Here is a 16,170-nt window from a genome sequence, read left to right as displayed (position 1 = left end):
GATGAGGAGCCGGGACTGCGCATCAGGAGTGAACCCAGACTTCCGCAACCACGCAAACCTGTGCATTACGGTGCTCGTCGTCATGGACCGGCTGACACAATCCGCCAAGTCCAAATCCGACTGAACGGCCTCACACATAGCATCCTTGCCATCCTGAACCATAGCAAGGAAACCATCCCGTTCGTCCCCTTCGGGAATATGATCAGCTACTAATGCCACACAGTTCCACAGAGTGTGCGTGAAACGAGACAAGGCACATATGGAGTTGGCCGCCTGAAGCGCCATACCCCCCGAAGAAAACACTTTCTTCCCCCAGCCGTCAAAACGTTTGTCGTCCCTATCCGGAGGGATGGTAGGATACGACGCCTGCTTTGCCGGGGCCGTAGCCGCCTGCACCACCAAACTCTCCGGGGTGGGGTGCCTAGACAAGTAGCAGGGGTCGCTACTGGCTGGACGGTATTTTTCGCGACAAAGACTTGCCCACTGCCGGGAGACTCTCCGGAGCAGTCCAAGCCGCTGCCACCCTTCTCTGCAGAGCCATATGAAAAGGCAAAACCGGGTCAGTGGATGGACCGAGATCAAGGATGTCCGTGAGATCATCCTGAACGAACTCCCCTGGGGGAGCTGACCAACCCAAGTGCTCGGTAACCCGAAGCATAAGGCGCCGATATGAAGAATCGGCATGAGTGCCAGGCTCCGGCCGACAAAACTCCACCTCCGGAGAGGTGTCCAGTCCACTGGCATCATGCAGCGACTGCCTCAGGTCATCAAACTGGCTATGGCCCGAGATAAGCTCACCTGGAACCGCAACCGGAACCAGGCCGCCATCAGAGCCTTCATCACCCTCTGAAATGTACTCCAGGCGGGGAGAGGAAGACCTCTGCGGACCAAAGCAGTGCCGGACCTTAGCCATAGCCTTTCTAGGGGCAAACCCCGTGCCACGGGGCCCCTCCGACACCACTGCCTCGAAAGGCGCCAGCGTCGACAGAAAAGGTGTCGAGGGCGCCGAAGGAGTTGGCGCCGGCGTCGACAGAAAAGGCGTCGACGACAGCTGCAGCGCCGTCAGCATCGGCGGCGTCGACACAGTCCTCAAAGCCGGAGCTCCGAGCGTGTCTCTCAACAACCTGGGCGCCGACGCCGTCGACGACCCCCTCGAAGACGGAACCTCGAGAGAAACCGTCGACGACCTCGGCGCCACAGGCGTCGACGTCTTCTTCGAAGACGGCACAGGATCACGCGGTCTCGAGCGCATCGAGGACCGGGACCTGGAACGGGCATGGCGAGAACGGCTACCCTTGTCCAAGCGGGACCTCTCCCGCAAGCCGTGCCGACCACCCGAGCCCGAAGGCGTACGGGCGGTGTCTCTCGACCGGTGCCGACCGACCCCACTCGGAGGCGCGGACGGACCAGTGCCCTGCGAATCCAGAATCGTTAGCATCTGCTTCCCGAAGGAAGCCCATTCCTCTGGTGTTGCTTGCATGGAGGGATAAGCGACCCGCCGACGGGCGGAGTCCTCGGAAGAGGACGGGGAAGGCGACCTATGCCGGCGCTTCCTGGAATGCCTAGAAGAGGCGGAGGAGTGGCGAGACCGACTCCTGGAAGGAGACCCACCAGACCTCCGACGACGACGCAGAGAGTCACCCCTCGAGTCATCGGTCGAAAGCCCCGCAGACCTCGATTTCCGGGGCTTAGACACCCGGCATACCGACAGCTTCTTCTTGCGTTCCCGCAAGGCCTTTGCAGTGAGCGACTGGCAGTCGACACAGTCGTCCGTATCGTGGGCCTCCCCGAGGCACCAGAGGCAGCCGTCGTGCGAGTCCGTGACCGACATCTTGGACCCACATTCCCCGGAGGAGGTCCTCGGGGACGGCGCATCGACGTCATCGACGCAGGAGCCAAAGATTTTCCGAAGCAGCACAGCTGTGGGCATTACCTGTCATAGATATGGAATACGTCGGAGGACCCAATCCCCTCGAATGGGTGTGCTTACTGAAGATGGAAAATCAGCCTCGAAAAGTTGACTAATACATGAGCTGTATGAACAAAAAGCATCTGTCATTGATGTAATGAAACAATTAACTCAACAAAAACATTAATGTTCTTAATGCCAACCCTTGCAAGCTGAAGCCAATTCAATGAAACAATGCTGAAAAAAAGACATGCAGCACATAGTCCTTATCAGCTGCACAGACATACAAAAGTGCATGGCATGACTCTCCATATGTGTCAACAAGCAACAGCACGACTGAATAACCTAAGAAAAATGTATCTCAAACACAGTTGGATTGGAAAAAGTCTCTTGTGAACAATATATGGACTGGGCTTGTGATATATCTTTATTCTACAGGTTGCCCAGGTGGGGGGATCTCCACACAGAACTGTGTCTAGGTATTGGGGCCAGTATCCTGCCAATTGTTCTAACCAATTGCTTTCCTCTTATATCTATCGTTGGTTTCCTTTACAAACTGATTTGTGTGACATTTAACCGTACAGTTGATGCACTTTAAAGATATCTAATAGTAATTGTGGTACCACGTATAACTGTATATTTGCCATTATAGATTACTGAGTATAAAGTGAGTTATCGTGATATTGTACATAACCATGAATATTAATTCTATAAAAAGACTGTGTTTTAACGGATATAGTGTGCAGACATTCCTTTGTGGCTGCTTGGGGACAACACCGTACTTAAGAACCAGCCTCTATCACCTCCTGAGAAGCTAGGCTTTGATTGCTCGACCACGCACCAATAATAGAGAATCTTGGCTTGGGTCCTCTGTGCCTCTCTTCTACCATACAGAGAGCAGAAGTACAGACCCCCCCCTCCGATGTCTTTACAGGCGGTCAGAGAGTAAGGAATTCAACCAGTCCAGTGCCAGGTCCGTGATTCAAGGGTAGGGCAGAGACAATTTATAAGGGTGGCATGATTGATCGTATCAAAGGAAAAGGAAAGCTCAAGACTGATGAGAATGGAAGGAGAGTTAGAATCAAGATTTGAGAGCAAGTCTTCACGGGTGTTAAGGAGAGCCGTATCCGTGCCTCTGGCTGCTCTGAAGCCAGACTGGTGGTCGTGGAGACACCAAACAAATTCAGTGCGGTGGATAAGTTGGGAGAGGACCAGCTGCTCCAGGAGTTTGGCCAGGAAGAGGGTAATGGAGATAGGGCGGTAGTAAGCTGGGCATGAAGGGTTGGCAGAAGGCCTTTTGAGGAGAGGGTGCACAAAGGAGTGCTTGATGGTTAGTGGAAAGGAGCCAGTGGCAAAGGAGTGATTGCAGAAATCAGCTGAGGCTGGAGCAAGGGAGGCAATGTTTCGCTTGCTAGTTCTGCAGGAGCACAGGAGCACCTGAAGGAGACTTTCATAGAAAGGACTTGTTCAGAGACCTCATCCGGTGCTATGGGTGAGAAGAAGGAGAGTAGGAGAGAAGTGGACAGGGGGGCCAAGGGAGGCCTGAGAGTGGGTGAGGGAGGATTGATGACAGGATGTCCCGAGTTTTGGTTGTGAAGTGGGAGTCCAGTGCAGTGCAGAGGGCCAGAGATGGCAGAAGAGAAGTAGAGACTGCAGTGGGATTGGCAAGTTTCCTGCAGATTTTGAACAGTTTAGCTGTGTTGTTGGTGGCCCCAAATATGCGGGCTTGGCTATGGGCCCTCTTCTTTGAGCGGATGGAGAGTCTGTATTGACTTTGGAGCAGGCGGCTGGCCATTCTGTCAGCGGATGTGCTTGAAGTCTGCCACTCAGAAACTCTGCACTTGTGCTTCAGAGAGGCTAGATCAGAGTCAGACCAGGTGTTGCGCTTGGAGGTAGTCTTCATGCGAAACCTCATGACAGGGGCAAGGAGGTCCAGAGTGTTGGAGAGGGAGAGGTGAAGGTTAGCAAGGGCTGTTTCAGTGTGAGAGTCAGTGGGAGGGGGGAATGAAAGTGGTGGCAAAAGCAGCAACTGACACTCGCTTCATTGGACGAATGAGGAGATTGGCAGTGCGGGCAGAGGCTAACCCGGGGGACCCAAAAGATCCAGGTGAGAGGACAGGAGAGCATGGAAGGATAAGGAGAAAGGTGTGGTGAGAAGGTTGTAGATGGGAATGTCAGCTGAGATGAGAGCATCCAATGTGCGTCTGGCTGAGTTCGTCGGACCAGAGGGAAGAATGGTGAGGTAAAGAGTCACAGGGGCTGCGAAAGAGTCCATTGGCCGCATCAGCTAAGCCAAGGTGAATATTGAAGTCTCAGATGAAGAGTAGCTGGGAGGCAGAGACCAGGAGAGAAGATGTGAGGTCAGACCACTCCAAAAGGAAGAGGGAGACCGGACCACGGCTCCTGTAGATGGTGGCAAGGGTCAGCGAGAGGATAGGAGAGACACCAAGCCTGCAAACAAGGCATTTGAAGGAAGGGTTGGACTGAGTGGGTATAATAGTAGAAGGGACGCAGTCAGGGAAGACCAGGGCCACTCTGCCTCCAGAACGATTAGGCCTGGGTTTAGAGAGCATCTTGTAGGCCTCTGGGAGGAGTGTGTCACAAGCAGTGACAGAGCTGACAGTAAACCACGACTCAGTGAGTGCAAGGACGTCAAGGTCAACGTCTTCAAGAAGGTAACAGATGTTCGAGGAGTGTTTAACGCCAGAGCTGAGGGTAGCTAAGTGGAGTGTGTTGCCACCTTGGTAGGTCTTCTGAGGAGGGGTATTGGGATGTGGTACACCCATCAGTGGTGACTAAGGCGGCGGGGGAGGGTGGCAGAAGGAGGAGTGACAGGAGAAGGGAGGAAGTTGATGAGAGACGGACGACGTCTATCAAGAAGGAGGAGTTTGGGATGAGAGCCCTGTGCCATGATAGTGCCATTCTGGTAGACAATAATGATGCACCTAAAGGATGGGATGTGTGCCAAGAGTACTTCCCATATGGTTGCACCATTAATGGGGAAGAAAAGAAAGGGGAGAGGACTGAGACCATCTGAGAGGTCCATAGGTCCGGAAAGGAGCGACAAAGTGGATGTCAGTGACAGTCTTCCTGGAAGAAGCATTGACGTAGGTGTCAGCAATAGATCTTTCTTAAACATTTTCCTTCCAGGCTTCGAAAGGGAGGCAGGATAGGTGATAGAGTTCCAGTTAGAATAATTAGGGGAGATGGAGAGCGCCATGGAAGGAGAGGGCAGAGAGATGGAAGGGTAGAGAGACCTAGAAACTGCACAATGAACTCACCAGGCAGCCAAGCAGCAAGACAGGCGCAGACGAATCCGGTGCACAACATCCCATAGGTCGCCGGAAATGGGGTATTGCACTTCTCTAGCAGCAGAGGAGGAAGGATGGCAAATTCAAGTGGGTTGAACCCTTCTCTGGAATACGAGCAAAGTGCCTTAAATCACCAGTCACAAGGTACCTCCTGGAGCAGGGACATCATGTCTTAGTAACTGGTCTTGGGGACGCCATAACATCGGCACCAAACACCTGCGGAGCACAACACTGCACCCTTGGCCTATGCGGACTTTGCCGCAGAGGGTTCAGTCCTCAGTTGTTAAAGCGAAGGCGGGTGAAATGTGCGATGCGGAGCGTGGGACGCAGCACAGCTGTATATGCTGCAGATGGCTGTTGTACTGTGTGTACAGCTTTGTAAGGCAAAAGTATGGTAACTGATGGTAAATTACTGTGCGCCCTATCAGCAGGAGCCTCAAAATGCGGCAAGTAGTGCCTGCTCTCTTCCTACCGCTGGAACCCTGCAGAGCCTCTGGAGGTAATAGGCATGCACGGCCGCCTTGTGGTGTTCCTCCTCCAATCGCCGGTGTCCTGCCGAGTTTCCCAAAGCTGTCTGCCGCCTCCCAGGCCCCGGCTCAACTCTTCATATTTCTAACTGCAGCCTGCTAGCCCTTCAAAGGTGTGTGAATACAACAAAACAAGGAGACGTCTCCATATAACAATGCACAGGTCCCAGGAAAAATGCAAATAATCAAAAGGGCCGTTAAAAAAAACATTTTATTTTGTAGATTTTCTTTTTTTTGGTAATTTATTCAGAAACAAAACAACATGCAAGAGGAAATAACTCCTGCACAAAGGGAGTGTCCTGAAAAGCTTACAGTGTCCTGAAAAGAATCTACCACAACTCAATGATATCAGCATGAACATTTGTGTGTCCTCTGCATTAAAAGGTGGTTGTGGGTAGAGGTTAACTTGTAAACAACAGGAATTACAATTGCTTGGAGCAATTTAGCACCTGGAAATAGCCTAGGAGAGCCTGGCTGACTTGACACCAACAGCTACCATGAGCTACATTTGGCTCCACAGGCGCTATACAAACATTCCCCTACGACAATAAATCTGTGTATTTAGGAAGGTGTATACATGATCTTTAGAACTCAGCCAGCGCAAGCCCCACATTTTACATACTCAACCGAAGAGAAATGCACTTGCCCCATGGTGACTGGTGACAAAATATTTACCAGTGGTTTTTGTAAAATCGTGCATGTTGCCATAAGCACACTTCATATTTGGTACAATGCTGTCAAGCATGCACAGCAAAACGTATATTTGCCATTTACTGCAAACAAAGAGTGTTTGCAGTAAATGAAAAATAAGTTTCACATTCCCATACTCGCCAGCAAGGTTGAGTATCATGCAAATGGTACCCACCCTTCATAAAAAGTACTCGCCAATGCCAGTGGGCTAGTAGATTTTGCATGCCCTTAATTGGCAAATGTTTTGGTCTGCATCTTATGTGGGAGTTACATTTGCGGCACGCTATATAATAAGTCCTGTTTCCCACAGGTAGCTCCTGCTTACTTAGTGATGCCAGATACCCAGGAGCTGCTTTTCGCTCCTGCTAATCAAATCCTTATTTAAATCCTTGAACAACATTAAAACATGAGCACAGAAGGCTTCTAGTTTGGTTATGCATGGCCAAAGGGACCTCCCCCATCAGTCTGATGAACTTAATACAAAAGTAGGGCCTTATTTCAATTTACAGTTCCTAATCTACAACAGTTTGTGGCCAGGAATGTATCGCACTGTGTGGGCGACACAAAGTCACTCATAGTTCCTGGAGATTCCCAGGGTCCAGGACCCTTCTCTACTGGTCTGTGGCAAGCGTTTGCCTTCCTAGGCAAGACCCCACTAGAGTCTGAAGTTACTTGGGGGCTCACCGCAGGCTCTGATTCCTTGAGAGTTCTCTACAGACTCAGGCTCCTTAGGCTTCAGTAGTTCATGGCAGTGATCATTTCCTGCCAAATCCTGGGTGACACTGTACACATCAAATACTGCCCCCTTGCTCCCCCTTTCCTATCTTTCCTTCCCCTTCTCTTCCTATGAGTTCTCAGAGATTGTACGCTCACCATCCCCGAATCCAGTTACGCAGCCCCCAGCAAGGCTTATTCTTGTTCCCCTGTTCTCTCTCTAGAAACAGAGTCACAAGCACCAGAGAATCGTTTGCAAGGTTCCTCCATCACCACCACAAATACTGGATGACCATCTCCGGCCTCCGTCTGACCCCCTTCTTTCCACTTACTTGTTATTGGGGCATTTTCTACTTCTTCCTCCTTTCTCTTGCTTATCCTCCAATGTCAATACCCTCCCTGCTTCTTTCCTCCTCCTCATCGACTTTTAGCCCCTTCCCTTTATCCGTAGTGAAAGCATAACAATGTTAAGCTTCTACTAACCAAACTATGCGGTATGGCAAAGATTTATTCTAAAATGGCTGCACACAGGAGTCCATTTTTGAGCTACTCTAGGGGATAATTTACAATAGGCTAATGCTGTTTACTCAGGCATCTCTGATGATTATTTCATTGTTTTATAGGAAATAATATGCACAATATAACTTCTTTAAATGTTTGATGTACACAACTGCCCTTTGCTGCCACAGTGACAGTAATCATTCTCTGGGGTCTGTCATGCAAATCATTACTACCTAGTTGCCAGTTTTTATAAGTAGGTCCAGGCATTGTCTTGAAGAAAAAAAGGATTATAAAGACCCATGAGCTAACTCATTTCAGCCAGCTGTAAACTCCCTTTCTAGCTGTCATAACGCCAATAGTTCAACTCCCCCAAAATGCATTAGAAGCAGGCTACTTTCCACATTCCACCTTTCAGATTCCTATGCAGGGATCGGTATAATACTTACAGTTCCCGTAGGGCTCTCAAAGATTCCAATCTTTCCAGATTCCAAAACACGATAGAGCGCAGCCATAAAATCCTCTTGAATAGAGTATGGTTGGTATGGAAAAGGAAAACTGATTGCAACATCTTTTGGTTTAATGTCCATTTCCTTAAATAAAAAAGGCAGAACTAAATGAAATGTATAAATGACAAAACCATCACAGCCAGCTGTGCAGTTCCCCAATACAGAAGCAATAATGGGTTCATTGGGTAAACCTAAAAGAGAAGGCACTGTTACTATTTCTATGACAAACTAAACAAAATTCAATGTTCTTATTTTCAGTCATCTTCTCCCCATTAGTGCCATGTGTTTCAGCCCCACACTTTTGCAGTCTTACTTCATATCAGATTTAAATGCGCTCTTGTCATTCACCTGTGCATCACATTAAATGCATTTGATTTGGTTAATTTATTGAGCTCTTAGGATTTTTCCATGGGTAGTGTTTTGATGCTTAGCTTTACAATTGAACAATGAACAGTGAGTGCATCCTGAATAGTCCTCAGGTGACAGAGAGCCAGGGTCCCAGAGTTGCCTTTTTGATGTTGTTCACCAAAACCGCCTTCTTGCCAGTCTGGTTTCTGAGCTCTGTTCCACCGGGGGTGTCCCTCAACAGAGCACACCAGCACAGCTCTGGTAAGCACAGCATCCTCTGCTTCTGTACGTTTTCCATCAGGGACTTACCTATCAGAGTGGCTTTCACTGTACTGGGCACCATCCTGTTCCAGAGGGTCATGCGGTCCTGTCGTTTTTCGTAGATGTGGAAGTGACCACCCAGCCTCCTGGTTACCAGGAGAGGCTGAGCTAAAACCCGGCTAGCTTATGTGTAGTTACGGAAGTGGCAAACACAGACTACATTGGTGCTAGTGTTAATGTCTGCTGTGCCACTCTGATGCTGAAGGGCTGTATGTGCAGCATCAGCATGCCTCATCTTCTGCTTTGATGGGTAAGGCCATAATTTAGGGCAGGACAATACACATCTCCTGCCCAGATGGCAGGCACGGCACCCGGGATGCAGACAGGGTGCCCCACCCCTTTGAACTCAGCTGGGCCACAGGAAGCCAGTACCCTGGCAAAGCATTTACCCAAACACCACACCGCCACCGGCAGGTACTCTTTTGACTGTTTAGGAATCACCCATCCATGACAGAAGAAAGCAATTCAGATAAGCATGTGGGCCCTACCCCTCCAGCCCAATGCTCCTTCCATCCATAAAGCTTTGCTTGCCCAGTGCTCATCCTCATCCAGTGCAGTGTGCATCAGGTGAAAATATATTTTTCTATTAACTGAAACAGAAAAAGATCAAATTAGAAAGATCACTCCGAGCTGTCTTTCTAAAATCGAGCTGTCACACCACTGGGCGCACAAGAAAGTGCACAGGGGCTGACAGTCATGGGGGGGCCAGAAGATGGAAGTCACAGGCTTTTCAGGAGGGAGAGGGAGAGGGAGAAGGAGAGGGAGAGAATGTATGTATGTATGTATGTGGGGGAGCAGGGAGAACATTTGCAACTCCCCTTGCGGTTCTTCACCCTCCTCGTTCAAGAGCACTGCGCCACATAACAGTACATATTCCCCCATGCTTTGCATTTTCCACTGGTGCAGTGCTCCTTCGTCTAAATTTCCCCCTATGATCCTCCCCATGTTGCTTCCTCCCCAATTTTCCTTCACCTGTCCAGTGCGCCCTCCTACTTCAGTGCACCTCCCCCAATGCAGTTCACCTTCCCGTAGTGCTTCTTCACCGCGTGCGCCTAACCCTGCTCCACCCCTTTCAATGCAATGCTACTTTCCCTCCAGAACTCCTTCCCAGTCAGTGTGGGTCTCCTTTTTAGTGCTCCTCCAATTGTGAACATCCCCATGCTCCTTTACTCCAGTGCTCCTTCTTCACCAAGTTCTCCAATACAACCCTTATAGTGTTCCTATCTCTAGCCGAATGTTCCTTCCTCGCTCAGTGCCCCAGTGCACTGGACCTCCTACAGTGCACCACCCCAACACACGCTCCTTTTCCCTGCCCTCCTTTTCCCCCTTCAGTGTGTGCCATTCTCTACAGTGCAGCGGTCTCTCCACTCCAGCGTAGTTCACCTTCATTCCAAATGCTTCCTTGTCCCCCCTGCTCCTTCGCCACCAAATCTACTTTGTTAATGAGGGCCCAGTGCTCCTTGCTCCCATGCACCTACTCCCCGCCCTATGCTATATTTCCCCAATGCTCCATCCTCATCTGTTGAAATATGTGAAGGTAAATGATGTCTTGCTGTACATAAACTCTTCAGTTATCCATATTCTTTCTAAAACAGTGGTTGCTCATATACTGAACTATGCTGATGGACTATTGAGATTGGTATGGTAATGTTTATTTGTAAAGGGCCTATACACAAGGCAAGTGTTTCAAAGCGCTCAAGGAGGGAGGGAACAGGGGGAAAAACAACAGTTATTCAGAGCCCTTGAATTTCTGAACGATAAAAGCCTGCACAGGCAGAGTGAGTGCATATAATACAATTAACAGTGAAGATAACAGCAAATAGGTCTAACGACCGTTCTGCAGTTTTTCCAAGTGCATTGAGGCAATACCATACAAGTAGAGGAGACAGTTAGATAGACGATCTTCAAGGCATGGTACGTTCAGATCATGCAAGTGCGCAGACGGTACAGGAGAGGTGAGGGGAGGACAAGAGCAGGGGGTGTGTGTGTGGGGGGGTGGGAACCAAGTGTGCCCAGTTAGTCAAAAACTGGGTAAGTCCTGAGAGATGCCATTGTCATTGACCAAGTGCAGTAGCAATGTGGCAAAAGCAGGCCCGGAGGCAAGTGCGAGAGGACTAGCGAGGGTGCCATGGACCTGTGGGACTCTGAGGTACATCCGGCGGCCAGTCGGCAAGCTGTGTGGAAAAGGAGGGAGAGCGCGGAGAGAAGAGGTTAGCACGGTAGAGAGAGAGAAGGAAGAGGAGAAGAGGAATGTCTTAAGGAGTTTCCGGAACTTAAGGAGATCAGGCTCAAGACAGAGGGCGGCAGGGAGGCTATTCCATAGGGAGGCCCCTGCTGTGAATAAAGATCTCCCACCAAATCTCTGCTTGGAGAACCGGCACACTCACAGAAGGTTGGGGGTAGACGAGCGGAGGGCTTGGGAGGGACAATATTTAGTTAGGCAACGTTGCAGACAGGTGAGTCCCAGGCCCCAGAAAGCCTTGTGGACAATGCATAGGGTCTTGAATTTGATCCTTGCAGCCACGGGTGCCAGTGGAGGGATTTCAGCGCCACAGAGGCCAAGGATAATTCTCGCGGTTCTGTTCTGGATGAGTTGCAGAGGGTGAAAGCAGAGGCAGGGAGGTTAAAAAATAGCCTGTTGCAGTAGTCCAGTCTAGAGAGAACCAGTGCTCTGGAGACAGTGAGCCGCTGGGGGAAGGTGAGAAAATTAAGAGTACCTCTGAGGAGGTGCCGCTGGTAGTTGGACTTTTTAGAGATGCCCGAAATGTGAGTGGAGAAGGAGAGAGTGGATTCAAAGATGACCCCAAGGTTTTTTGTCACGCAGGTGGGTGCGGGCGCAGGGCCAAGGGAGGCCGGCCAGAGTGCGAGTACGAAAGTGGGAGCAGGTGTCCCAAGGAGAAAGATCTCTTACTGGCGTTGAAGCAGAGGTCGTTTGCAGCACACCATGAATGAACTGTGAACAGACAGTCAGATATGAGCGAGGTAGAGGAAGTGGCTGAGGGTAGCCTGAAGAAGAGTTGCGTGTCATCTGCATAACACGAAGTTAAAAGATGAAAGGGGCAATCACACGTGCCAGGGCAGCCATGTAGACATTGAAGAACCAGGGGATAAGTTAGAGCCCTGTGGAACGCCGCAGGTTGAGAGTGATAGTAGAGAGAAAAGGCCCAAGCTCCACATGGGATGGGCGGTCGGAAAGGAAGGAGGTTAACCACGCCAGAGCTAGACCTGTGATTCCCAGGGTGTCACAGAGACGTGAGATCAGCATGTTGTGGTTTACCGTATCAAAGGCATATAAAAGGTCAAGAAGAATGAGGACAGAAGGATTGTTAGTGTCAAGATTTGAGAGCAGGTCTTCATAGGTGTTCAGAAGAGCAGTTTCTGTGCCTCTGGATGATCTAAAGCCAGACTGATGGTAGTGGAGGCAACCAGCAGATTCAGTGTGGAGGGTGAGCTGAGAGACAGCCAGTTTCTCCATGAGTTTACTCGGGAAAGGGGTGATGGAGATGGGGGTGGTAGTTTGCCGGAATGGAGGGGTCGGCAGAGGGTTTCTTGAGCTGAGGGTTCACAGGGGAGTGCTTAAAAGAAGTTGGGAAAACTCCAGTGGCAAGAGAGAGATTGCAGAGATCAGCCAAGGCTGGAGCGAGAGAGTCAATGTTGTCCTTAATGGTTTTGGAGGGGCAAGAGTCCACCTGTTTGGATGAGGCCTTCATAGATCGGAATTGTCTGGTGACCTCATCTGGTGTGATGGGAGTGAGAGAAGAGAGGAGAAGTGGTGGAGGGCCAAGGGAGGCTCCAGAGGTGTTGGTCTATGATGTGGTGTGGAAGTGAGAGAGGAAAGGATGTCATGGGTTTTTGCAGTGAAGTGTGCAGCCATGGCAGAGCAAAGGTCCTGGGTGGGTGTGACAGAAGAGGAGGCTGCTGCAGGGTTGGCCAGTTCTTTGCAGACTTTGAAAAGTTGGGAGATGTGGGGTTTAATAGAGACTCTTTTCTTGGTGTGGATGGAGAGTCCGTATTGCCTTTGAAGGAGGCGGCAGGCTAGTTTGTCAGAGGGTCCGCCCGACGCATTCCATTTCCGCTCAGCTGCTCTACACTTGCGTTTAAGGGCAGTCAGGTCAGAGTCGTACCAAGAGTTGCACTTTTTGGGAGGCTTCAGTCAGACCACCATGACAGGGGCAAGAGTATCAAGGGTGTTTGAGATAGAGAGATTGTAGTTAGCAAGGGCTGTGTCAGGTGGGAGTCAGCCACAGGAGTCGAAGAGTAGGTGGAGGCATTACTTATGTGAACCAGCTGAAGCGGTTTACTGTATAGATAATATAAGCAGTAAAATAGAGAAAACATGAGTACATTTGGAGCTATTAATAGGATAGCTATTAAAACAAATACTGGAGGTGGAAGGGAGGTTAAGAACTTGGACTGTACAACTATGTAGCGAAAGGTAATGCTGGTGAGCCAAACTGGGACTAGCTCACTACTATATTACCTTTGCGTGCCTCGCTTAGACCTGGACATTAAATGTCCTCTTTTTTTGGATTACTTGCAGTAATTGTCATTACGAATTACCGGGAGTATTCATTGATATTAGTGAACAACTAGACATCATTGCACTTCAGGAATCATGGGTAACTGGAATATCAGATTTTGTTGGCCGTAAAACCATTTACAAAATAGCCAGCAAAGGTTTGCAAGGAAGACCAAAAGGTGGTCTCCTAATTAGTGCAAAGAGATACCCTTGCATAACAACAATGTCCTGGCTGGTGTGATAACTGGTATAACAGTTAATAATAAGCCCACTCCGATATTACTTTTTAATATTTATTATCCACAGGAAGTATGAAAAGTGTGGGAATAATCAAGACAAATGAGGAGACTACTCTAAATAGGTATTATAACTTGGAAACTACCTCACTAATGGTGTTGGGGGACTTTAACACCAAGATACCACTAGTGTCTAGCTGGGTCACTAAAGCAAGATGGGTCTAATCCAAATGAATTTGGTGGTATAGTGCATTAATGCCACTAGGACTCAGTATGAATAAGAGCAAACTTCCTGGCAATAATCCCAGCAATTTTTCCAGGGTTTCATATACAACGGCTTCCGGAAGTGCCTGCGAAGTGTGGCTGTTGGGCTGTGTTCGCTGCTTCGCCGCTTTTTTGGATTTGTTGCCTGCGGTGTTGGTGCTGTCGGCAAGAGGAAGGACTTGCTACGAACTTCGCGCGTAAGGCGCACTTCAGTGGACCACATTGGACCTTCACAGAGGGTATTTGTTGAGGACTCTGTGCTATATTCCTTAGTGTCCGCGGGTTTCCCGTGGGATTTTGTGTGCCGGGCAACTCATTGACGCCACATTCTTCTCTCTTCTCCTTTAGCCACGCCCCCCTGAATCCGCCCGTTTCCCCGCCCACAAGCCCACTGGCCACTTCCTTAATTGCACTCGGACCCGCGCATCCGGAAGTGCCTGCGAAGTGTGGCTGTTGGGCTGTGTTTGCTGCTTTGCCGCTTTTTTGGATTTGTTGCCTGCGGTGTTGGTGCCGTCGGCAAGAGGAAGGACTTGCTAAGAACTTCGCGCGTAACGCGCACTTCAGTGGACCACATTGGACCTTCACAGAGGCCACGCCCCCCTGAATCCGCCCGTTTCCCCGCCCACAAGCCCACTGGCCACTTCCTTAATTGCACTCGGACCCGCGCATCCGGAAGTGCCTGCGAAGTGTGGCTGTTGGGCTGTGTTCGCAGCTTCGCCGCTTTTTTGGATTTGTTGCCTGCGGTGTTGGTGCCGTCGGCAAGAGGAAGGACTTGATACGAACTTCGCGCGTAACGCGCACTTCAGTGGACCACATTGGACCTTCACAGAGGGTATTTGTTGAGGACTCTGTGCTATATTCCTTAGTGTCCGCGGGTTTCCCGCGGGATTTTGTGTGCCGGGCAACTCATTGACGCCACTTTCTTCTCTCTTCTCCTTTAGCCACGCCCCCTGAATCCGCCCGTTTCCCCAACCACAAGCCCACTGGCCAATTCCTTAATTGCACTCGGACCCGCGCATCCGGCGCGCGCATCCGGAAGTGTGGCTGTTGGGCTGTGTTCGCTGCTTCGCCGCTTTTTTGGATTTGTTGCCTGCGGTGTTGGTGCCGTCGGCAAGAGGAAGGACTTGCTACGAACTTCGCGCGTAACGCGCACTTCAGTGGACCACAATGGACCTTCACAGAGGGTATTTGTTGAGGACTCTGTGCTATATTCCTTAGTGTCCGCGGGTTTCCCGCGGGATTTTGTGTGCCGGGCAACTCATTGACGCCACTTTCTTCTCTCTTCTCCTTTAGCCACGCCCCCCTGAATCCGCCCGTTTCCCCACCCACAAGCCCACTGGCAACTTCCTTAATTGCACTCGGACCCGCGCATCCGGAAGTGCCTGCGAAGTGTGGCTGTTGGGCTGTTAGGCGGTAAGGTGGTTTGGTGGTAGGGTCACTCTCTGTGCCCTTAATATAGAATGTCAAATTTTATTTGAAGGGTGATATAGTGAGCTATATTAGTCTGATTGCATTGCCCTTTGCTCCACAGTCCCTCATAGCAACTAGAATTGTTTTGGTCATGGCAGAGGGGCTCCGTAGCGTAAAAAAAAAAAAAAAAAAAAAAAAAAAAAAAGAGTCCCTAACTAACCCTAAAAAAATAGAGGCGGACTCTAATGCAGTAAAATCGTCCGCTGCAATGCCCTCAAATCGGCCTGAAAAAGAGAAGAACAAAGAACTTAAACCTCTGCTTGACTCTAATCATAGCAGTACTTTGTTGTCTGAAAATCCTATAATGGCCCTAAAATCAGAGAGCAATGTTGAGAATAAAGTTATTCTCGTACCTGCCTCTTTCGAGTATAACAAAAATCAGGAATTGAAAAATAGACTGGATCCTAAGAAATCTGCCCCTTTGTCAACTAAATATACGGCAGAGGACTTTCATTGTGATGATTTACAGAAATCCAACGAGGATGCCCCTGTCGATACAATCCCTGAAGACTTTGAGGAACAAATTTTGCCGAAGAAACGGTCGGTGTATATTGACTGTGAGACTCCTAAAACTACTTTGGCTGGAAAAAACAGATTCTAAAATTAAACCAGTATTTATGTCGGTTAAAGAAGGGAATGAAAGCTCCTCAAAGGATTGGGAAATTGTTGACTGCAACTCTGATCAGAGTCTTGACCGAGATGAAATAAAAAAAATAATGGGAATTGAGCAATTTGATCCGCGTACTGCCGATTTTTCCATATTAGCTCCGGCAATTGAAACAGAACTGGGTAAACGGATTCGTTTATCCAACGAACCCTCAACTCCAGTGAATAGAAGCAAGTACGGGATTGAG

General features: G+C 49.5%; 1 protein-coding gene across 3 annotated transcripts in view; it reads right to left on the bottom strand.

The window, feature by feature from the left end:
• The window catches only part of DDX11 (DEAD/H-box helicase 11), a 1,292,375-nt gene that overhangs the window by 1,146,841 nt on the left and 129,364 nt on the right, over nucleotides 1-16,170 (bottom strand). For all 3 annotated transcript variants that reach the window (XM_069628571.1, XM_069628573.1, XM_069628572.1), the window contains exon 2: nucleotides 8,099-8,242. In XM_069628571.1, the coding sequence (XP_069484672.1) occupies nucleotides 8,099-8,239 (141 nt within the window). In that variant the 5' untranslated portion in view covers nucleotides 8,240-8,242. The remainder of the gene's footprint in view (nucleotides 1-8,098; nucleotides 8,243-16,170) is intronic.

This window comes from Ambystoma mexicanum, chromosome 12 (assembly GCF_040938575.1).
Source record: "Ambystoma mexicanum isolate Mex_15411 chromosome 12, UKY_AmexF1_1, whole genome shotgun sequence".
Taxonomy (NCBI): Eukaryota; Metazoa; Chordata; class Amphibia; order Caudata; family Ambystomatidae; genus Ambystoma; species Ambystoma mexicanum.
This window is presented reverse-complemented; position numbering and strand designations above follow the sequence as displayed.